This window comes from Aquarana catesbeiana, linkage group LG06, assembly GCF_042186555.1.
Source record: "Aquarana catesbeiana isolate 2022-GZ linkage group LG06, ASM4218655v1, whole genome shotgun sequence".
Taxonomy (NCBI): Eukaryota; Metazoa; Chordata; class Amphibia; order Anura; family Ranidae; genus Aquarana; species Aquarana catesbeiana.
Genome location: NC_133329.1, coordinates 274,246,983 through 274,272,356, shown reverse-complemented (window position 1 = coordinate 274,272,356; position 25,374 = coordinate 274,246,983). Strand labels below are relative to the sequence as shown.

The following is a 25,374-nucleotide window of genomic DNA, read 5'->3' as shown; positions in this document are numbered from 1 at the left end:
CCATGTGACAAATGGGATATCATAAAGTGAATCCATACTTGTAATTGTGCATACACAGACTAACTATATGAAAACAATCAAATTAATTAACAGTGACACAAATTAATATATAAATGGCCAGTCTACTATTGCAAAAAGTTCACTATGCATCTACCAAAATGATCCCAGTGATAAAAAGTGCTTTAAACCATAAATGTGTGGCAGTGCTCTGTCTCCCCCCTCATGCACAGCCTCTTACCAGATGGCAATGATTTGAAATCATAGAGATCAAAAAAGCGTTTGAGCTGTTAAACAGCAAATAACTCCTTAGCCTGCCTCCAGGAACTTGGCCTTCACAGGAATGATTCACCGCTGGTAATCAGATGTCATCCACAGCCATATGTGCCCAAACACAACTCAGGAGAAGCCTCAATGTCGTAAACTTCATTATCATTTTATTTAAAAGCAAAACTACTTGCAAGCATAGAAGAAATCAAGCATATACAAACAGTACTGGTGTGGGACCCGCCACGTGTGTAGTGATGTTACCAAGCCCCTCCACCTTGTCACGTTTCCCCTAAACGGGTATCTTCAGGATTGAGGACCCGCCAGCGTGCCTAGTAATGTCACCAAGCCACTCCATCTCGAACAGGCGTCTTCAGAATAGGTGACTATCCTGGGGAAAACGTGCTGACAAATTTAGGTCACGTGGATGAATTTGGTCACGTGGACTAATGAAAGTTTTATATTTAGGGCTTTGTTACTCCTGGGTTACCAGGATAAATTTGGGCAAATTAAATTTCGTCCACGTGGATGATTTAAATTTCAGTTTGTTTTTAATATTTTTGTTAAAGTGGTATGTGCATTAGTTTAATGATTTATGTTGAGATTTTGAATTCAGGCACTTTTTGATGCAGTAGCCCCAACTTTTTTTGGCTTGGTGCAAGTTTTTCTTTAGATATAATCTAAAAAATTATTGTATTATGTCTGGTTATAATGCCCATGAGGTGTATCTTACAGCACCAGGCTAGTAATAACTATACATGTTGTATGACATGACTAGCTTTCTATGGTTTTTTCCACTCGGTGTCAGTCTACATCTTGATCTAATTTCCCTGTTTATTCGTATAATTTACTGGTCATTTTTTTGCCCGTTTTTATTTCAATATCAAAGTGAAAAGGAAAAGCTTTGCTGAAAATGCATCAGTTTGTGCATTACTGCCTGCCTTTTTAAAAAGGAAGGTCAGTCACTCCTCCCCCTTCCCTCTTTTTTTTTTTTTCTTTTTTTTTTTTTTGTGGGGCCAGGACTAAAAATGTCTTTAAAAAAGTGCCGATTTAAAGTAAATCCCAGCTAAAGCCTAATTAGTCTTAAAAATGCCCCCTTCCTAAAACCTACACTAACTAACCTATAATTTAAAAAAAATGTGTATACTTGCCCTTTTCAGTCCACTCCAGCCTAGTCACGTGATCCCCTGTGCAGCTGCAGGGGAATGGAGAGGACGTCTGTGAAAGCCTGGAGCATTGCCATTACCCATGTGCTCCCATGATGCAGCCATTGTTGGCAGTCCCTCCTCTCTCCTGCAGCCTTGATGTCAGAGGATCATAGATCACTGCAGTTCAGAGTAGAGGGTCTACCAGGACTGTTCTAGCAGTGCAGAGGATCGGTTAAGCAAAACTGCTTTATATCCCTTAGACCAGGGGTCCTCAAACTTTTTAGACAGGGGGCCAGTTCACGGTCCCTCAGACTGTTGGGGGGCCGCACTATAGTTTAAAAAAAAATATGAACTAATTCCTAAATTCCTATGCACACATCTTTTTTGTAGTGCAAAAAGAATAAAAGAATGAATAATAAATAATAATATATATATATATATATATAGGGGATGGACAGTGGGATGGACAGAGGGGGTGACAGTGGGGTGGACAGGGGGACAGTGGGGTCCTCACTTGTTCGTAGGCTGTTGCTTGAAGCCTCCGCTCTCTCGGTCACTCTTCGCGCCTCCTGTCTCCGTGCGGGACTGTGCTGGGAACTACACTTCCCAGCATGCAGCGCGGCACACGGAGCCCTCCATTACTGGTGTGAGGGAGGCGGCTTGAGCTGAGCGGATATGCTCCCTGCCGAAGCCGAGCCGACCTGGCCCCGGCCCGAGCCTGGATTGTCGGGAATCCGGCCCTGGGTGGATTGGGCCGGATAAATGTCCTCGGCGGGCCGCATGTGGCCCGCGGGCCGTAGTTTGAGGACCCCTGCCTTAGACCATGCCGGTGCAGCAAGGGATTTTTTTTTTTTTTTCTTTCTTTCCTAGAGTTCAGCTTTAACATTTATCTCAAGTGGGCAACGTACTCCCTGTTTGAGTATAAACTACCACTAGTGGTAAAATGGTGCCTGCACAAGTTTAAAATCTGTTTCTTTACCCTTGGATGACCTTGGATTTTAGGTTGAAGCTATACAAACCACCCCCAATTCACCCATTCCCACATAGTAGGTTAGACTATGTGCTTTAAAGGATAAGTTCACTTTTTAAGAAAAAAAATAAATGCATTTTTTTTGGCAGGTAAATAATGCAATATTATTATTTTATTATTATTATTATTATTATTATTATTATTCACATATTCGTTTTTTTTTTTTTTTTTTAAGCCTGTAAAGCATCGCCATGTAGGTCTCCTCTGGATCTGTCAACGTATCTGTGTACCCATACGTCCTGGGTAAGCGCGGATACAATGACTGGAAGAATGTATGAACTACCACGGCTCTCCACAGCACTGTGGTAGTTCATTGAGAACTACAAGCAGACAGCCACAAAGGATGTCGAGGCTTGTAGTTCATTCACACAGAGCTGATTTCATAAAGTGATAGCTAGTACGGGCAACTTCTCCCTGTACTGCGGTCACGGGGGGGGGGGGGGGGGTAAATCGGGTAGCGGCTGCAGCATTGGGAGCATGTTACATATTCCTTCCTAGAAAAAGGGTGTAACATGTTCCCAAAGGTGAACTTATTCTTTAACATAACACGTTCCTCACCAGGGAATTGATATGGAGACGCTGGCAGGTATTCATTTTTTGTTTTCCCCTGCATTTTTTTTAGCAACATTTGTTTATACAGTATAATGTAGGTGGACCTGACAAGTTCACCTTTTTATCAAGACATGGATGCGCTTCACAGTATTTTAGAATAGGAATCTTGAATGGTTTTGGACCCAAAATAATTAGTTTTTACGGTTTTATGTAAATGTTTATTCAGAGCTTCTGAAACAGTTTTAGAAAAACCATAACATCATCAATATTTGTTAATGTGGTTTTGTCATTGACATTTGTGAGAGAAGAGCTTTCTATTGTGCATATTTGTCCTATGGTTATGTTTTAATTTTTGATTTACAGACCTATTCAACCAGAACTCAGAGGAACAGAACCAATACTCTGCAGTGCAACTATGAAGAGCCAAGCATGCTCAAACCGTGCCCTCCCATACACGAGACACTGTTTTCAGCGTATCCTTTTTCTTGCATTGTGGATGTTTCTATCACCCAGTATGGTGGATGCAGTTATGGAGGGCTTAAAATTGGAGTACACCAAAACCACTTGTATAATGATTCTGCAGTTCGAGCTTTAACCACGCTATATCCTACTAATAAAGTCAAAAGTACAACTAAAGGTTCCTCTGATGGTTTAAAGAAGAAACATAACTAGTTTCTATGTGAGTCACAGGCCTCATTAAGTATACCACAATCTTTCTTTGTCATCCCTGGCTGAGCCAGATCCTCCTCCCGACACTGCAGCTCACAGTGGGAGAACACTAAGTTCTCTTTTAAAAAAAGTTTGTGGTTTTTTTTCAGATTCATACTTTTCTAGGTGGATGCAGCATCGTTCCCCCGCTGCCTCTGCACTGAGAACCGAGCATTTGAGCACCGCCGATGGCTCGGTTTTCACCACTCCCTGAGCAGAGAGCTGCTGACTGTCAATCAGCAGCTCTCCGCTTTGTCCTCTCCGCTCTCTGAAAACAGGTCACAGGAGTGCAAAACGAATTGCACTCCTGTGACCCATAGGAGAAGCCCAGCCAAACAAGCTCAGGCTGGACTTTTCTTTTAATCATTGAAGGACAGCCATACTTCATGATAGATTGGTTTGATGTCACCACCTCCAGGAGCAGGATGCTAGGTGCAACTAAACTAAGCAAACCCAGGGAGCTGTCCTCTGGAGGTAGCCAAGCTGCCCCATCTGCAGCAAGGAATTCAGTCTTTCATCAGTAAAATTCAGGGATTTCTATTTCACTCTGTTCACTGTCCAAAAAAGGGCAGCATCTATCTGATTTTGGACCTAAATACCCTAACCACCTTCTTAAAAGTGTGCGAGTTCTGTATGGAGTCTGTTTGCTCCATGATTGCCTCCTTACATGAAGTGGATTTCCTTATCTCCATCGATTTCAAATATGCTTACCTTCACGCCCCCATTTGCCTCGATTCATTCAAGGGGTTACTCAGGTAATTTCTCATTTTCCCCCCTCCAAGTCTGCAAGATGGCTACTTGGTCATCTGTTCCCACTTTTGCCAAGTTCTACTTGGCTGCCTCAGCAGATACAAGTTTTGGTCAGAAAGGTATGCAGGCAGCAGTTCTGCTGAGGCGCGGTTCCCTGTTCTGTTTATGGGTGTCCCCCCCCTTCCTGTCCCGTCCATCATGAAGTAGTGTCCCTCCGTGAACAAAAGAGAAAACTGGATTTTTGTCCTTGCCTTTATAACTTTTACTCTGTGTTCATTGAAGGGGACAGCACCGCCCAATCTTCTCATGGCAGTCTCAGTGTGTATGTCCCTTACTGCTGTCTACTAACTGAACTCCTTGCTGCAGAAGCGGGGTTTGGCCACTGCCAGAGGGCCACCCTCTGGGTGTGTGTTTTTTGTTTTAGTCTAGTTGCATCTAGCATCCTGCTCCTGTAGGTGAGGACCAAATCCATCCATCCATCCATCATGAAGTATGACTCTGGCCTTCAATGAAATCAGAGAAAAGGGTTGTATGGCGAGTACAAAAATCCTGTGTGTGTGTGTGTTCTGCAAATTGAGGAATACTTTTTTCTAGGCATGCACTGATACCTTTTTTGTATTCACCAAATACCAATATCTGCCAGCAACTGTTTTTCTTTCTCGAACATCACGGGACACAGAGCCACAGTAATTACTGATGGGTTATATAGGTATCACTGGTGATTGGACACTGGCACACCCTATCAGGAAGTTCAACCCCCTATATAATCCCTCCCCCTTGCAGGGATACCTCAGTTTTTACGCCAGTGTCTTAGGTGATGGACGTGTAAAGATGTCCTGTGCTGAGCTCCAAAGGGAATATCCTAAGATCCTATACTGGGGCAAGCCAGGCGAACCAGATCCATTCAAAGTGTCTTTTCATGGCCGAATTGAATGGTACCCGGGCCTCGTGTCCGAAGAAACGAGGTTTTACCCGTAATGCTTCTCTTTTTAGAGAGCTGGACCCCGCAGATCAGAAAATGGCTTTAAACTTCCTAATTTCTGGCGAGGTGCTTTACGGTCCCAGAACTTTTGGATCCCCCTACTGATGGGGGCCCCAGTCTCTGACGGTTTTTTCAAACGGAGCCCACCGTGAGAGGTGAAGATTGGGTCTGTGTAAACAGCACCCTGCGGCTGGATAAGGTAAGAGGAGATTCCACAGAATTTTTGAGTTCTAGTGGCTTTTCTCCTTTAAGGTAAATGCATGCTATGCCTATTGTGACCACCGGGGGCTGCCAAGAGCACAAACCTACACATGCTGACTGACTGTCTCAGGTGTTCAGTGCTGATTATGTCCCAGCATCTCAAAGCAGGCTGCAAGCAGGTAAGGTGGAAAGGGGGATTTCTCATGTTTGAATGTTCCCCCCAGGCTAGAGAGGGGCCACAGGGGTCCAGAAAGTGGTTATACCACCCGGGCTCTGCGACCTAATGGCCACCATCTCTGAGGATAGCCAGCAGCGATTGGAGTCTGTCAATACTTAAGAGACCATGTTAAGCAGGTCATCAAAGTATTACCTGAACAGCAGGCCCAGGGGTTTGCTAACCTTCCAGCGGCCTTATGCTTTGTGGTTGACGCCATTAGAGATTCTATCGTGCAAACCTCCCGTCTTTCACTGGGGTTGGTGCATATATGTAGAATCCTATGGTTGAAAAATTGGTCAGCCGAAGCACCATGTAAGAAGCTACTGGCTGGGTTTCCATTTCGTGGTGCAAGGTTGTTTGGAGAGGACTTGGCTAACTATATCAAGAGAATCTCTTGTGGGAAAAGCACTCTCTCTTACCTGTCAAGAAGAAGAGTAAGCGTCCCTCTTTCAAACTGACTCTTTCCCCAGCGCCGGGGGCTTCAGCCTCCAGGCAGTCTCGACGGCCGCCTCCATCGGGGTCCAGAGACAAGAGTCAACCCCAGGGACAAAAGAAGTCCTGGGGAAAGAAGCCTACTAGGCAAAACACTAAGACCTCTGCATGAGGGGGCGCCCCCGCTCACTCGAGTGGGGGGAAGACTGCGACAGTTCTCAGAGCTCTGGCACGAGGACTTCCAGGACAGATGGGTAGTCTCCACGGTAACCTTAGGGTACAAGCTGGAGTTTCAGGAATTCCCTTCTCCTCGGTTCCTCAGATCAAATGTTCCCAGAGACCCAGAGAAGAAGCAGTCGCTCCTTCTAGCGTTAGAGCGACTTTTGTCGCAGGAGGTCATTATGATAGTTCCCGCAAAGGACCAGGGATTGGGCTTCTATTCCAACATTTTTACGGTCCAAAAGCCAAATGGGGATGTCAGGCCCATTTTTTGGACTTAAGGGATCTGAACCGATTCCTAAGGATTCAATCCTTCAGCATAGAATCAATTCGAACAGTAGTTCCCACCCTGCAGGGAGGAGAATTTCTGGCATCAATAGACATCAGAGATGCATATCTGCATGTGCCCATTTTTCCTGCTCATCAGAAGTTTCTGCGCTTCGAGGTAGGAGGGCGCCATTTCCAGTTTGTGGCTCTGCCTTTTGGGATAGCCACTGCACCTCGAGTGTTCACAAAGATCTTGGCTCCTCCTCTGGCCAGATTAAGGGCTCAGAGTATAGCTGTCATAGCATACCTAGATGACCTGCTCTTGATAGACCGGTCGGTAGCCTCTTTGAATGGAAACTTGAGGACCACGGTCAGGTATCTAGAACACCTGGGTTGGATCCTCAACTTAGAAAAGTCTTTCCTAAAACCAGTAAGAAGACTGGAGTATTTAGGTCTGATTATAGATACAAGCCAGGAGAAAATATTTCTACCCCAGGCAAAGATCACTGCTTTGAGAGAGCTGATTCTGACAGTAAGGACCAAGAAGGGTCCCTCAGTCCGCCTTTGTATGAGGCTACTAGGGAAGATGGTGTCTTCATTCGAAGCAGTTCCCTATGCTCAGTTTCACTCAAGAATGCTGCAACACAGTATTCTGTCGACCTGGAACAAGAAGGTTCAGGCATTAGACTTTCCGATGCACCTGTCGCATGCGGTGCGTCAGAGCCTCAATTGGTGGCTCATACCCGAAAACCTGCAGAAGGGGAAATCCTTTCTACCGGTTACCTGGACGGTGGTAACAACAGATGCCAGTCTGTCAGGTTGGGGAGCAGTTCTGGAACAGGCTGCGGTCCAAGGGGTATGGTCCAAGACAGAGAGGACCTTACCCATCAACATTCTGGAGATCCGGGCGATACATCTAGCTCTAAAAGCCTGGACTATCAGGCTACAGGGTTGTCCGGTCAGGATCCAGTCCGACAATGCCACAGCAGTGGCTTATGTCAATCATCAGGGAGGCACCCGGAGCCGAGCTGCTCAAAAAGAGGTGAACCAGATCTTAGTCTGAGCAGAGATGCATGTGCCATGCATATCGGCAGTTTTCATCCCGGGAATAGAGAATTGGCAGGCGGACTATCTAAGTCGCCAGCAGTTACTTCCAGGGGATTGGTCTCTGCATCCCGATGTCTTTTGGGCCATATGCCAAAGATGGGGGGTTCCAGATGTAGATCTCTTTGCATCCCGATTCAACAAAAAGATAGACAGATTTGTGGCAAGGACAAAAGATCCTCTTGCATGCGGGACGGATGCGTTGGTGATTCCGTGGCATCGGTTCTCACTGATTTACGCATTCCCGCCTATTCTGCTACTACCACGACTCCTTCGCAGGATCAGGCAGGAAAGGAAGTCGGTACTTCTGGTGGCCCCCGCTTGGCCCAGAAGAACTTGGTATGCAGAAATAGTAAGGATGACGGTGGGTTCCCCGTGGACCCTACCGGTACGCCCAGACCTGTTATCTCCAGGGTCCAGTGTTCCATCCTGCCTTACAAACGCTAAATTTGACGGTTTGGCTATTGAGACCCACGTTCTGAAGAGTCGTGGGCTCTCAGGTCCTGTCATATCTACCTTGATTAATGCAAGGAAGCCAGCTTCCAGGATGATTTATCATAGAGTCTGGAAGGCTTATATAACCTGGTGTGAATCCAGAGGTTGGCATCCCAGGAAATATGTCATAGGTAGAATCCTTGATTTTCTACAGATGGGATTAGAGATGAAGCTGGCCTTGAGTACCATCAAGGGCCAGGTTTCTGCTTTATCAGTATTATTTCAGCGGCCACTTGCTTCGCATTCTTTGGTCCGAAACTTTATGCAGGGGGTGATGCGTCTTAATCCTCCGGTTAAAGCGCCCCTAAACCCCTGGGACTTGAATTTGGTCCTGGCTGTGTCACAGAAACAGCCTTTTGAACCAATAAGTCAGATTCCTTTGGTCTTGTTGACAAGGAAATTAATTTTTCTGGTGGCCATCTCTTCTGCTAGAAGAGTATCAGAATTAGCAGTTCTTTCCTGTAAGGAGCCTTATTTGATTATACACAAGGATAGAGTGGTACTACGCCCTCATCCTAGTTTTTTACCGAAGGTGGTTTCTGATTTTTCATTTAAACCAAGACATTGTTCTACCTTCCTTTTTTTCCAGATCCCTGTTCTCCGGAAGAGAGATCTCTACATTCGTTGGATGTAGTAAGAGCAGTTAAGGCCTATCTAGGGGCAACTACTCAGATCCGCAAGACGGATGTTTTGTTTGTGCTGCCAGAGGGTCCCAATAGAGGACAGGCAGCGTCAAAAGCTACCATTTCTAAATGGATTCGACAGTTGATCATTCAAGCTTACGGTTTGAAACAGAAGATTCCTCCGTTTCAGATCAGGGCACATTCCACAAGGGCTATTGGTGCTTCTTGGGCAGTGCATCACCGGGCCTCTATGGCTCAAATCTGCAAGGCCGCAACCTGGTCTTCAGTTCATACATTCACCAGATTCTATCAGGTGGATGTGAGAAGGCATGAGGATATCGCCTTTGGGCGTAGTGTGCTGCAGGCAGCGGTACAGGGTCCTCAGGTCTGATTGCACCCTACTTGGTCGTGGTTCCCCCCCCCTCAAGTAGCATTGCTCTGGGACATCCCATCAGGAATTACTGTGGCTCTGTGTCCCGTGATGTTCGAGAAAGAAAATAGGATTTTTTTAAAACAGCTTACCTGTAAAATCCTTTTCTTTCGAAGGACATCACGGGACACAGAGGTCCCGCCCCTCTTCTAATACACTATATTGCTTGGCTACAAAACTGAGGTATCCCTGCAAGGGGGAGGGATTATATAGGGGGTTGAACTTCCTGATAGGGTGTGCCAGTGTCCAATCACCAGTGATACCTATATAACCCATCAGTAATTACTGTGGCTCTGTGTCCCGTGATGTCCTTCGAAAGAAAAGGATTTTACAGGTAAGCTGTTTTAAAAAATCCTATTTTTGTTTACACTTCAGCTGTCCGCAATGGTACAAAGCATTGAAAAAAATACGAACAAAGTAATATAAAAACTAAGTTTTAATTTATTAATAGTTTAGCTTATGAAATAGAAGTGAACAAAAAAGAAAATCAACAGGAAGAAATAATAAAATGGAGGAGAGTAAGATGCCAATTAGGGCTGATGGGTAAATTAAGGGTTAATAAGGTTATAAGTTAATAAGTTGTGTGTTTTTTTTTTTTTTTTTGTTTTTTTTTTTTTTATAATACTTGAAAGGTTGCTTTAAACCAGTTCAGGTCCACCCTAGCAGATTTACTGCTACGGGGTGGCACCTGTTCCCCAGATTACTTATAAGATACACATGATCCAACACCTCTGGGCAGCGGGCATGCTTTATCCCACTGTGATTGCACACAGCTGGAGCCGATCAGCTGCTACTGCAAACTTTATATCTGCCGAAAAGGAGGAAAAGACACAGAACAGAAGTTAACAAGGCAGATCGGCGTTGTGACAGAAGAGAAGGCAAAGTGGGGACTAGGATTCATGTCTTCCCCTTGTAATAGCACCTCTTACAGTTTAGTAAAGCACATATTAGGCAAGCAGGTAACCCTTTAATCCCCCCTGATGTTTAACCCCTTCCCAGCCAGTGTCATTAGTACAGTGACCGAAAATATCCCATAGTTTGTAGACAGTAACATTTTTGCGCAAACCAATATAAGTCCAACCCAAGGTGAAAAATTGAAGATTTGGAATTGCATAAAAAAATCCAAAATCGCACAGGTAGAAAAATGCATATCCACAGTTCATTCAACACATCCCATATGAGTGGGGGGAAAAGTAGGACGTGAAGAGACTTCCAGCCACCAGTGGATCCAAGGGGTAATAAAAGATGTACCCTTACCAGACAAGTTGGACCTCCTTTATAGCAAGGTCGTATGGGCATGCAGATATGGCCCTCTGCGGGGACAGATGGATGATGAATCAGCCGGCATGCACCGCATACAGCAGGTTATAATTCCGGTACTTCAGCATTGGAAGAGGCACTCACTTTTGAGTTCAGTGGTACTTTAACCGCTTCAAGGAATGTAAACATCCCTTGTAATAGAAAAAAAGTATGACAGGTCCTCTTAAATATGAGATCTGGGGTCAAAAAGTCCTCAGATCTCATATTTACACAAAAATGCAAAAAAAAAAAGTTTAAAAAAATTACAAAAAAAATATGCCTTTAAGACATATGGGCGGAGCTGACGTAATGACGTCGCTTTCGCCGTCCTATATTATGGAGACGAGTGGGCGCCATCTTAGCCTCACTCGTCTCCATACCGAAGAACTGACAGGTCCCGAACGCTACCGCCGGCTCCGGTAAGCGGCGGAGGGCGCGGGAGAGCGGCGGAAGGGGGGTGGCACCTCTCCCGCTGCTGATAACGGTGATCTTGCGGCGAATCCGCCACGGAGACCACCATTATTGGAAACTCGACCGGCTCCTGTAAAGATGGATACCTTGGTTGTGGCAGCAGCTGCTGCCGTTACCGAGATATCCCTCTTCAAAGTGCCGACGTATATGTACAGGAGCCGGTCGGTAAGTGGTTAAATCGCACATGTAAGGTATCGTAACAGGTAACCTGTAAAATTTTTTTAAAGCATCGCCTATGGAGATTCTTAAATACCAAAGTTTGGTGCCATTCCATGGGTGTGCGCAATTTTAAAGCATGACATGTTGGGTATCTCTTTACTTGGCATAATATCTTTCACATTCTACAAAAAAATTGGGTTAACTTTACTGTTTTTTTTTTTTTTTCACGAAACGTTTTTCTCCCCAGAAAAATGCGTTTAAAAAATCGCTATGCAAATACTGTGTTTAGTTGCAATGACCGCCATTTTATTCCTTATGGTCTCTGCTAAAAAAACCATATATAATCTTTGGGGGTTCTGCGTAATTTTCTAGAAAATAAATGATTTTTGCATGTAGGTGCGAAGTGCCAGAATTGGCCCAGATGGGAAGTGGTTAAAATATATGTAAACCCTAACCTTGTTAAACAACCCATTCAGTTTACAATAGAAATAAAAGACAAAACATTTGTATGTAGCTTAAAAAAAAAAACCCCATAAATACCCCCCCCCCCTTTTTTTTTTTTTTTTTTTTTTTTTTTTTTTTTTTAAGTGATCACATCCCCTTTTTCTCAGCTGCATAAGAGCTGGAGTAGAAGATACCACAGCACACTGATCTCCACAATGAATGACTGTGCAGAGGGGGGGTGTCAAGACAAGTCTGATCATTGGAGGAGAGCAGGCTGAGTTCCCAGCACATGTTATGATTAAGCGATTTGGCCTGTGAAACATGTTAACCTTGCTGCTCCAGTCCTGTTGTATTGTGGCCTAGTAATGTTATGCGTGGATTTTAACGATTAAAGCATTTATATTTCTGAAGATTGGAGTGTGGTCACTTCCTTTGCACATAATTTTTAAAGTTTTCCAGTTTAAGGACTGGACCAGCACCCCAGATCTTCAGTACAGCTATTGTATCACCTGGAGCGGTGTTGCAGCCTCTTTGTCTCCTTGAGTTTCCAGCACAGCCAGAGAACTGGCATTCTTGCCTTGTTTCTGGCAGCTTCCCAGCGCTACTGTGCATCACCAGTCGCTTCTCTGGGCAACTCTGCAGATCGACACTGGGTTACAGGTATGATGTATTATTTACATGCTGACTTTCCATATTTTTCAGTGAGTGCATTGTTAATGCTTTTTACCAATCAAGTTACACTTGGACGGCGGCCCCCTCCTTTGCTTTGTTTTGTACGTACAATAGAGATGCTGAAATCTTTGGTTTACGAGGAGCAGCATCCATCACCAAGTGCTACTATTGGCCTTTCATATAGACGTTTGCTGCTTGAAGGACATATATGCTTGCCTTTTCCATACTCAATGCTCACACTTTGAAAGCTGAGTAAAAAGTGACTGCCTAAGAACAGGAATGTGATGCATGCACCATCCGCAGGGCTACATGTTGGGGGCCCAGCTGGGATAGTGTGTGAGATGATGGTAGTATTGGTAGTGCAGCATAACATGCCCATGTCATTGCCATGCATTGATACTGAGACACACAGGATTAGTTGTGCCATGAAAGGCAGTTGTGGCTACATCACAAAGTTTCTAATTGTAATTATTTTCACGATGAATGCCTTTTAATTTGCACATACTGCTGCTCCACCATTTACTTTTTTACTTTTCCCATGCCATGACAGTGCGATTCGTAGCATAGTGTTCCTAGTCATGCCCCTCTCTTGACTCGGGTATATGGTCCCTTGTAGTCCTAAAATTTACTGTAAGTTGGCTGTCCTGAGACTAGAACTGCACGATTCTGGCTAAAATGAGAATCACAATCTTTTTGCTTAGAATAAAGATCCTCACAGCGTAACATCTCACATTATACAAAAAAAAAATGGGGCTAACTTTGTTTAGTTTTTTTTTTTAAATTAATTGAAGCGTATTTTTTTTCCCCAATAATTGCGTTTGAAAGGCCGCTAGGCAAATACCGTGTGACAAAAAATTTGCAACAATCGCCATTTTATTCCATAGAGTCTCTGCTAAAAAAAAAAAATGTATATGTTAGGGGGTTCCAAGTAATTTTTGAGCAAAAAATACTTATTTTAACTTTGTGAGATACAAATGTCAGAAAAAGGTGTAGGTTTCCACTGCGAGTTGTTGTGCGACTTGACACATGTGAAGTCGCATGACAAGTCAAAACCCATGTTTCAATGGTCCTCATTCTAATTGGTCTGACTAAATCACTGCTTTGTTCCGACTTCGGTGAGACTTGTTTTCACCGGTCGCATGACATTGCATAAAAATTTGCATTGCAAAGTCGCACTGTAAATCGCGTGACTTTGGGCTTGCAATAGTGGAAACAGAGCCTTAGTCTCTTTTTAAGTGGTTAAACTTCCCTCATTTTACAGACCAAATTGAATTCCTTTGATCTAAGAGGGAAAAGTTACAATGTTTTATAGTTATCTACCAGCAAGGACAATGTTGTGAAACTTGGCAGGCTGCCTTTTTTTTTTTTCTCTTTTGACAGCTGAGTGAGCAGAGAACTCTCTCAACACTTGTTACATGAATGAATCGGGAAATTCTGCATTGAGATCTTGAGGGGGGTTGAATAGAGATCACAATTTTTTAACGATTAATTGTGCAGCTCTGCCTGAGACTGGTCTTGTGTCTGTACTAATGTGTTTGGCACTGCAGTAGAGGGGCATGAAAAAAATAAGTTGTTTTGGAAAACATTGTTCTAAAAATGTAATTATCTACTTGTTCTAAGCTGCTGTATTGTGTTCTTTTGTATTTTAAGCTTTTAACTTGTATTTTTAAGATGTTAAATAAAATAAAAAAAATAATAGTAGGTGAGTATATCCCTAGAAAAATTTAACTTTATGATTTTTTTTTTTTTTTTTTTTCATTTAGACATGCACTTTGAAAGTGTCTATAGTTGCAAAATACCCTGAAGCCTATTGTGCATCCAAGCTGGAAGCTCTCTTTTCTTGCTAATTAAGTGTATTTTTGTGGTGTAGTCCCTCTTCCGGGTTATGGCTGCTGCTGTTTGCAAATTGTAGTTCTTAACAGCCTGTCAGATATCCTTTCAAACAGCTCTCAGCAGCTTTTCACCAGTTGCACAGCAAAGTTTGCTGATGGACAGCAGTGCTCTGTGCCTGTGTTTGACATCACACATCAGACACCCCTATGTGAAGAGCATGCCAAGAAAATGGTAAGCATTCTTGATGGAACACAGTGTTTGGGGAGTGAAAATATGATCTATCCTTGAGTGGGTTTCCCTTTTGCGCGCTTGTTGCCCAAAAGAAGCTCCTGTTCCTTTTTGTGTGACAAGCTGAATTTCCGGCGCTCAATAATCACGTCAAAATCGTACTGCATTTGGGGTGCTATTTGGAATGAATAGCACCTAAACGTGTGTTGTGTGATTGCTGCATGATTTGGAATCGGAGGTGGAAGTGCAGCGATTCTGCCTATGATTCCATATCACAAAGTGTGAATGGAGTTAAATGGCTATTGGCGTGGTCATCATAGAGTTAAGTTAAGGTAACTTTTACAATGTCCTTTGTGCACACTATGAGAAACTGTATAACCAACATTTAGGTACACTTATTCATTCTTATTCCCTTCTGATTTGCTTGTAAATTAGAATTTTTCTTTTTATATTTTTTTTCATGGTTTTTTTTTTTTTCCAAATTCTTTCTTGCTTTAGGTAGTGTTATCTTTTGCTGGAAATAAAATTTTGGTTTTCAGCACACTTTCTGGGTTATCTAAAGGAAACTTGTCATTAGATAATTATGGAGGCTGCTGTTTGTGATCTTCCAGCAATGTTGGTTGCTTAGGCGTTATGATTCTACGCTTCAGACTTGGATACACTGATCTGAAACAAATTTGCAGTTTAGGCATTCTTATTTGCTGCGTATGCATTTTAAAGTGAACTTTCATTTAAAAGTGAAAAATCCTGCTATATCACCCCCTTCCCCAAACATATTTGAATGTGTGTTTTTTTTTCTTTTTATTTTTGGAGGGGGGGGGGGGGTGTGGGAGCGGGTACGTTTTTCTGACAGGTACCTGCTCCCACTTCAACAATTCTCACCTAGGCTTGATCCGCCCACACGCACAGTGGGGAGCGGACTGTGAAACAGGAATTCACAGGCAGCTCCCACAACCAAGATGGTGGCACCAGATTTCGTAGACCTGTAAAGGGCCAGCCACCAGTGAAGACTCGAGCTGGTGGGTTTCTGTTTCTTAAAGTCAGAAACTTCAGTACTTTAAAAAGCTGGAGTAGTTCTTCTTTTAATTTAGAAAATATTAAAGGCTAGTTGGAAATCACCTATAAAAATATATGCTTTTATTTCCCCCCTAAATATCCTATTAGGACAATTTCTTGCGAGGAGACAATTCACGTAAAATTCAACACCAGCAGCAGAGGAAACCCAGGAAAAAGACCAAGCCCCCAGCACTTACCAAAAAACACAAGAAAAAGAGAAGGCGAGGTCCGAAACGCCCTCAGAAGCCCATTCCGCCTGCATTGCCACAAGGCAATCTCTGTATGCCCAGCAGCCTCTCGCTGCCAGTTGAAGTCTCCAGTATAAGGTTGGTACTTGATTTTGATAGCGTTTAGATTTGCGAATTTGTAGCTTTATAATGTTTTTTAGGGTATTCTTAGTAAATCATACTACATATGCATTCTGATTTTTTTTCCATACCCGGGTAATATCTTACATGTGTAGCAGTCTTACTATGTATTCATTTTTCTCAGTATGCCTAACATGAGTCTATTTAATATGTATCTGTGTTTTTCACTTGTCAAAGTACAGGTAGTACAGTTCATTTAGCATATTTGGGCTTTATCCTAGGGACTACTATGTGTGTAACACTTTCAAGGACAAGTACATATAATATGCTAAAACATAAAGCAGTTTACCAATAAGATATTATGGCTACATTCGTCTTTTTTCAGTGCTTCTTTTTTTTTTTTCCACCTGGTGAACTGGCTAGTAACGTGTATATTTGTCCAACAAGATTTGTTACCGGCGCAAAACTAAGTTTTAATAACCCATCAATCTAGTTTGCTGCAATCATGTGGGTCCACCCAAAAATAGTGGAATGCAAATATAGTAAAAAGTGGATTGCGCTATCTTTTGTGTATAATAACCACCACAATTGTGCGAAATAAAAAATATTTCTATATTGATCCTATGATGAAGTGTTTTTCTCTGCCATCTATATTGGTATATTGATGTTTTTCTCTTTAGTTATTTTTTTGCCTTTTATATCAAAAAACTTATCTTTCCCATATATTATTTCTGATCAAAATGTATCTAGGTAAAATATCTTATAGTGTTACCAACTACTGTGTAAAGTGCTAGTGCTAACAAAACCACACCCGTATGATCGGACGCAGTAGGAAAGTCCCCAGCAGCCTCTTCATCAGGAAGCTTCCTGATGACACAAACCCTATTGCGAAACGCGTAGAGGCTTGGAACACACACCGCTGTGAGGAGAGTGTGTGTGTGTGTGTGTGTGTGTGTGTGTGTGTGTGTATATATGTATGTGTGTATGTGTATATATGTGTGTGTGTGTGTATATATATATATATATAGCACTTTACACAGTGGTTGGTAACACTATAAGATATTTTACCTAGATACATTTTGATCAGAAATAATATATGGGAAAGAGGAGTTTTTTGATATACAGGGGGTCCCCTAGTTACAAACATCCGACTTACAAACGGAGGGAGACAACAGGAAGTGAGATGAAATCTACCCCTAGGAAGGGAAATTCACTCCTGTAAGAGCTATTATGGGGAAAAGGTACCTCCACTGATGCTTTATCACCAAGGCTTGTTTCCACAACAACCCAAAATTTTCAAAATCCAATTGTCATTGGGACAGAAAGTGAGGTGAAATCTTCTGAACAGGGGCACACACAGCAAAACAAATGTTACAGGGGTGTTAACCCTTCCCTATGCTATCCAAAAAGCTTAAAAATAGTTTTTTTGGCTGGAGCTACACTTAAAAATGTACTTGTTCCGACTTACAAACAGATTCAACTTAAGAACAAACCTACAGTCCCTAACTTGTTTGTAACCCGGGGACCCCCTGTAAAGGCATAAATAAAGAGAAAAACATCAATATACCAATATAGATGGCAGAGAAAAACACTTCATCATAGGATCAATATAGAAATATATTTTTTATTTTGCACAATTGTGGTGGTTATTATACACAAAAGTTAGCGCAATCCACTTTTTACTATATTTGGCTAGTAACGTGCCTCTTGTCTTAGGGTGGCAGTGTAGTCCCCCTTGGACAGCAGATGATAATCATGTTAGACTAGTAGATTTTTGATGCACCTTACATAAGGGACTAACAAATATTAAAGCCTAACTCACTTTCAGAGTATTTTGAGACAATTTTTAGTACAAAACAATAAACCATCCAATATACTAAGTGGGAGCGAATCATAAAGGGCCCCCCCTCCCCCCCCCCCCAAGGATAATCTGGTTACAACCATTTACTCCTGTCATTTTTAAAGTTGACCATACAGTATACTCAAGGAAAGCAAAAATCAGAACAACTCTGCAATCCAACTACGTAGTGAGAGACAGCAAGATCATCGAAAAGGAATAACTGTCCACTGTGTAAACAGCATCATGATCCGCACATTGTGCCTATTTTTGAGGGACACAGAAGGGGGGAAGACAGAAAAGTGTGAAATACAGCGGGGGGGGGGGGGGGGGGGACGACCCAGAGGATAAGGGATGTAGAAAAGTGATCATATTAACCACCATACAGATAAGCTATGACCATTAAAGTTCGATGTGCATATATCAAGCCCATGGGGTCCAGCTAACATTTACTAGGATCAGTGACATACTGGGATGTTTTTCAATGGGCATGATCCACGATTGGGCTATAGTTAACTTGGCTGCCAAGAGAATAAGAAATTGTCAATTTTTGCGTAGCTTGCGGAACCTTTTCAGGTGGGTTTTTCAGAAGAGTAATGTGTGAGGTTTGTAGTACTGGGACTCTTGTACTCATCTTGATAGCGTAAATACTCTATTCTATAATCTCGATAGTTTAGGGCATTCCCACCAGATGTGAAACAGAATTCCATAGGACTGACCACCCCGAAAACCTAATGGTGAAGAGTTTCGGATATAACCTTGAAAGACGAGATGGAACCAGATGCCATCTTGTTAAGACTTTTGTTTGCGTCAATCAAAAATGCATTCAAAATGCCCTTAAATGATTATCGTAAAAAAATACTGATGTTCTGAATCCTTCTCGGATCACTATCCCACTCCCTCATGTAAGGAGTTTTCTTCGTAGTGACAAGTAAAAGCCTATATAGCAGGGGTCTCAAACTGGCGGCCCTCCAGCTGTTGTAAAACTACAAGTCCCATGAGGCATTGCAAGGCTGACAGTTACAAGCATGACTCCCAAAGGCAGAGGCATGATGGGACTTGTAGTTCCGGAACAGCTGGAGGGCCACCGGTTTGAAACCCCTGCTATATAGAGTGTAGATCCCTCCTCTGACCCATGCCTTGTGTAACCTCTTATACAGGGTATCTTTCAAGTCGTGAGTTTGTCAGTTCCCAGGGAGCGCAAGAGTGGGAGATTTGGTGGAATCAAATGTTCTCCCATGTGGGCATTTTTTTATTTACTACGACAATGTTGTAGAGTGAAGGGCATTTAGGAGTGTCCTATTTAATCCCTTGTTCAGCCACCATTTAAAAGCCTTCAAGTCCAAACCAAAAGGGAAGGTGGGATTGTTAAACGGATGAGCTAATGGATGAAATAAGATGCATATTGTTCCGCACCCTGTCCCAAACGGTCAGGGAATTGGAAGGCATAGAAGCCAGAATCAATGGGTATAAATAATCGCAGACAGTAAGTTTAATAAGTCGGCGCGATCGATTTGCAGGCAACAGAAATAATATAACTGGTGTGGTAATAAAGTCATCTTGATGGAATGAGTTTTGCCCATCCAATACAGCTCTCTAGCCTTGCAGGGCCTCCTCTAATTTTATATATATATATATATATATATATATATATATATATATATATATATATATATATATATATATATATATATATATATATATATATATATATATATTTTTTATACAGGGGAGGGTAGTTCATACGATAATAAGTGAGCAGTTGAGGGCGTACTGCAATTTAAAAAAAAAAAAATCCCCTGAAAAAAGGTGATTATTTAAAAAAAAAAAAAATAAAAATAAATCAAACAAAAACAAATGTGTTCCCACATTACCTACTAAAAAAAGTACATCGGTGTGATTCCCAAAACAATTGCCAAACTGCAGACATCAATTTGTGTTCCCACATAGGTAAAGTCAGTGCATAGATTAGAAACCGATGCCACGCTACAGATAAACTTAACTCCTTTGCACCGGCCATACACATATATGTAGGCCCTGTGTTTACAATCCCCAGCAGGGATCGGCAAGCTCCTGATGCATACTTGAAATCGGGAGCTTTGCGATCATGTTACAGTCAATTATAGTGGTCACATGACCTGAATGCCTGCTTCCATCTCTTGGCTTTTAGAACTCTTAAAGGGCTGGGAGGTGGTTGGCAGGAAGGGGTTAATACACAGTGCCTTAAAGTATTCATACCCTTTGACATTTTCCACATTTTGTCATGTTACAACCAAAAAGGTAAATGTATTTTATTGGGATTTTATGTGATAGACCAACACAAAGTGGCACATAATTGTGTAGTGGAAGGAAAATTGAAACTGATCACTGTCGCGCTACACTTGAGTGCTTCCGTCGGTACACTGCTTCCTCCAATCTGGACCTTCAGATATCAGATTTTACAGCCGAATATTGAACCAAGAACCAGACGAGACTAGCTCATTTACAAAGCTGGAACATGAACTGTTTATTGAAACACAGGTAACACTCGGGACAATCCCCCCTCCCTTTGTATTCAGGGCAGAGTAGACTGTCCAATCAGCAGGGAGAGCTGTTAGAAGAATTCCCCCCCCTCCTTCCTCACAGCAAACACACATACACATCCCATAATACTTTTCTCCCAAGGCAGACAGGCACAATGCAATACAGCCACACCCCAAATGACCCAGCAAAGAGTCCACAACAAAATATATAGTGTGTGTGTGCGTGTAATATAAATATCTATATCTATCATTCCAGTGTGGTTGTACAGTGAGTCAGATTAGTGCAGATCAGAGTGGGGTTCTCGGTCACTCTGTGCCCCTAATAGACACAGGTTTCCTTAGACATAGGAGGTGTATTGGGAGCTGAAGCAAGGGTTTCCCAACCTCTCCAAGGGATTCTGGGTTCCACCAGCCCCCCGCCCAAAGTTACTCCTGTCACATCTCTCCCCTTTCAGCAGCAGGCTAACACAGGAGGAGACCCAAGATGGGTTGACTCCGATGTTAGGCCGTAGTTCCAGTACCCCAATGCCTGTACCCACTCAGTACCCCAAACACATTGTCCCAAACCATCTCCTGTCCGTATAACTCAGAAGAGGTTAACTTGTGCTGGGCAGAGGTTAGCAAAGCTCTGCCCTGTTAACAGCACTTCCGCTTTGGGGACGGCCATCTCCAGAGTTTCCGCTGCTAATCCTAGGCCATGCTGCTGAACGTGTTCTAGCACTTCTCGGTATGCCCTTTCCAGATGCTGTTCCTTCCAGGTCCGGTTTTATCTCTGAGACCCCTGCAAGACTAAGCATCGCCTCTCTGAATTCTCATAAGGCCTTAAGGGTAGGTTACCCTTCATAGCCAAACGCAAAACAGTCTGTAAGGCTCTCCCACAGCAATCCAGGGCCGCCATCCCTCCTCATATCCCTCCAGAGAGCATTCTGTTGTCTCCCCTAAATATCCCTGCTCTGCATGCCATTGCAGGGCCCAATATTGATTGTCCAGCTCTATCTCCTGCTGGACCAGCCTGTCCAATTCTGAAACCAATTGGTCCTGGGGCCGCTCTCCCAGGAATGGCATCTGTAATTTTCCACTGGCTCGTTGCTCTGGGGTTGAAAAGCCCTTGCCCTGGTGTCTACCAGCAACCTGGAGGGCTCCAATCCAGATCTGCACCCGAATCTGCTGCCTGAGCTCCAGGTACTGATCTGCAGACACAGACCTGAGGATTGCTGAAAGGGCGCTCCGTAGCTGCCCTTGCAACTCTGATGCCAGATACATCTCTGCTGGGATGACCGAAGACTGCTATCCCGACCATGGATCCTGGACCTCAGGAAGCGTCCCACTGCTTGCCACCAACGTAGCTGATCCCCGTCGCACTCCACTTGAGTGCTTCCATCAGTACACTGCTTCCTCCAATCTGAACCTTCAGATATCAGATTTTAAAGCTGAATATTGTAACCAAGAACCAGATGAGACTAGCTCAGTTACAAAGCTGGAACATGAACAGTTTATTGACACACCGGTAACACTCGGGACAATCCCCCCCGCCCTTTGCATTCAGGGTGGGGTAGACTGTCCAATCAGCAGGGAGAGCTGTTAGAGGAATTCCCCCCTCCCTCCCCACTACATACATACGTACATACGTACATGATACTTTTCTCCCAAGGCAGACTGACACAATGGAATACACATCTCAAACGACCCAGCAAAGAGTCACAACAGTATGAGATAATATACACACAACATTCCAGTGTGGTTGTACAGTGAGTCTGATTAGGACAGATCAGACTGGGGTTCTCGGCCACCCTGTGCCCCTAATAGACACAGGGTAACTTAGACATAGGAGGTGCTTGGGGAGCTGAAGCAAGGGTTTCTTAACCTTTTCAAGGGATTCTGGGTTCCACCAGCCCCCCTGCCCAAAGTGACTCCTGTCACAAAATGATAAATGTTTTTTTTTTCAAATTTGTTTACAAATAAATATCTAAAAAGTGTGGAGTGCATTTTTATTCAGCCCCCACCCCCCGGTCATGTGTTTGTAGAACCGCTTTTTGCTGCAATTACAGCTGCAAGGGGGGAGAATGGAGAGAGTCCAGTCTTGCCACAGATTCTCAATTGGATTTAGGTCTGGACTTTGCCTGGGTCACTCCAACACATAAATATGCTTTGATCTAAACCATTCCATTGTAGCTCTGTATGTTTAAGGTCATTGTCTTGTTGGAAGGTGAACCTCTGCCCCCAGTCAAGTCTTTGCAGACTCCCAACAGGTTTTTTTCTAAGCTTGACGAAGAAATGGCTGCACATCGATTAAAGTCCAATGCTGTTTATTCAATCGCCAGGATAACATCAAAAAGGACACCAACACACAGTCTTGTAGATGTGTTTCACACAGTACAATTGTGCTTAATCATTACAAGGACATATCCCACTGGACAACACTTATATAAGATCACCCTCTATCGACACAGGTGTTTCAGAGGGTGGAAATCAAATAGCAGGAAAAAACACACTTTATCAATCATTCTATTTGACCAAGGCGTGAGTCTAAATCTAAAATAAACAAGATGATATACTAATATAAATATAAAGTGATAATTAGATGATTTGTAACCACAAATGAATAAAGGTGCCTACACCACTCAATTAAGATGTAGTGCAAAGAACCTCAAAATTCATGTAAATAAAAAAAAAATAAAAAATTATATAGTGAGAGTAAATATGTATAAAAAAAAAAAAATGTGAGAGTATATAATTATTATTATTTTTTTTTTTTTTTTGGAGCAAATAATGAAGGATAAAACCATATGTGTAAATGTGTATATGCAAGTGTAAAATAAACATGAAATGTGTGTAAAGATACTACGTGATGTTAAGTACCGTATTTATCGGCGTATAACACGCACATTCATTTTAAGAGGGTAGTTTAAGGGGAAAAAAAATATTTTTTAAATAAGGAACTTTGAAGCAAAATAAGGGTCAGTGCCCATCTGCAGCCTCACCATTGCCATCAATGCAGCCTGATCAATGCCCATCTGCAGCCTCACAAGTGCCATCATTGCAGCCTCATCAGTCCACATCAGTGCAGCAGCCTCACCAGTGCCATCAGTGCAGCAGCCTCACCAGTGCCATCAGTGCAGCAGCCTCACCAGTGCCATCAATGCAGCAGCCTCACCAGTGCCGTCAATGCAGCAGCCTCACCATTGCCATCAATGCAGCAGCCTCACCATTGCCATCAGTGCAGCCTGATTGATGCCCATCTGCAGCCTAGAGGGGACAGGGAGGGGGGCGAGACGAGCGCCGACAGATTACATACAGTGAGACTCTCCTATGATAGACAGAACAGTGGTCCAATGGCGGCCCAGGAGACGGGACTTTCTATTACAGAGGCCGCCAAGTAAACAGGCGATTCACACTGTATGTAGTCTGATGGTGCTCGTCCCGCCCCCCTCCCTGTCCCCTCCGAGGCAGCTAAAATTGAAGTATTGGCGCATAACACGCACATGCTATTTGCACCCAATTTTCATGGTGAAAAAGCGAGTGTTATACGGCAATAAAATATAGTATATGAATATATATGTGTACTGTAGTGAGTATGGTAAAAATATGTGTATATATAAAAACATTTATAGGTTACATGGAAAAGTAGCTGGTTGATATAAGCCACGTGTGTATATGGAAAAAAGGACAAATAGATGATTATTATCATATACAATATATGTAAAGCTGTCTAAGGTTAAATGCTGAATCCTAATCAATAAATCGATCCAAACAGAAGGTCCAGATCCCTACATGGGACATATATCAATAAATTCAGTATACATATAATACCTGGAGCAAACTGGGCATTAAAATAGATGGCGTGCCGCTAAGAAATGTATTATTGTTATAGTGGACCACCACATCAGTTACAAAAGGACAGTAGAGAAGAAAGGGGGGGAGGGGGCGATGGAGGTGAAGAAACGAATACAAATCTATGGTACCAGCATCTGGCAGCTCACCTAGCAGAGGTATTAAAATAATCTATTCATAGAAGTGGCTAACATCCCACTCGAAGTTTAACCCCCGGGAGATGCGTGTTTTGAGGGGTAATATCCAGAACACCTACCCTACAACACAGCAATCTGAAGACCTCTCCCCCTTGCCTGGGGGTCTTAATTTTTAGCAATAACTTGGACCTGTATAGTGGTTTTCTCCCCATTGTGGTGCATATTAAAATGCCTCGTTTTTCTCAGCACTCTAGAGATGCTCCTGAAATCTATCACAGAGACGTCTTGTGGTTCTCCCAACATATTGTGTCTGACAAATGGCACATGTAATTAAATTACATAGCTAGTATTGCAGTTGTAAAAAGCCCTGAAAATGATGGCAGCACGAACATCCCATTGCACCACATTTTGAAGTTCCCTTTAAAATGTAGGCAAGTAAGGGATCTAAGTGATAAAAAAACTTGGAGATAAGTATCAACCCAAAGTGGGTGCCCTGCAAGAGACCACATTAACTCCTTCACGTAGGATATCAGTGCATGTCCCATCAGATTGTAAATAGGTAGATGTCTATTAAAAATTATTTTTTATTTCGCAAAATTCACTGCTTAATTCACTATTGAATGGAGTGGATAGGGTTAAACGATTAGGGTTCTTGTTTTCCTGATAGCTTTTTTTCTTTGGGTCATCTCTTTTTTTTTTTTTTTTTTTTTTTTTTTTTGCTATCGATAATGCCCTGTCCAGCATCCGAGGATAACCATGGAGTAAAAATCTCCCATAAAGTGATTGTGCCTCTTGTTGAAAATGTAGGTCGTAGCTACAGATACACCTGACCCATGGGAACTGACTGACAGGAATACCCTTAATGGGTATGTCTTGGGTGGCCTGACTGGGCAAGTAAAAGGGAGTTTCCTGATAAGGGCTTCCTATATAAAGTGGAGGAAACTACACTATTGCCTCTAGTCAAGCACACATCCAAATAACATACTGATTTGTTGTCTAGACAACCAGTAAAAAAACAAGATTCCTGTTGTTATTGAAGTGTTCCAAGAGGCAAAAGACAATCGCTCCCCCTGCAAACCATTAACAATAGGTCGTCAATGAATCTAAGAGAGAGCATTTTTGACAACCTAAAGGGGTTCTCTCCTCCAATAATGT

The 25,374-nt window shown here is 42.8% G+C and overlaps 1 protein-coding gene across 1 annotated transcript in view; it reads left to right on the top strand.

The window, feature by feature from the left end:
* INO80D (INO80 complex subunit D) overlaps nt 1-25,374 on the top strand; it is an 80,773-nt gene that overhangs the window by 37,741 nt on the left and 17,658 nt on the right. Inside the window, exons 7-9 of the mRNA XM_073633369.1 lie at nt 3,358-3,467; nt 14,398-14,531; nt 15,693-15,910. Of these exons, the coding sequence (XP_073489470.1) occupies nt 3,358-3,467; nt 14,398-14,531; nt 15,693-15,910 (462 nt within the window). The remainder of the gene's footprint in view (nt 1-3,357; nt 3,468-14,397; nt 14,532-15,692; nt 15,911-25,374) is intronic.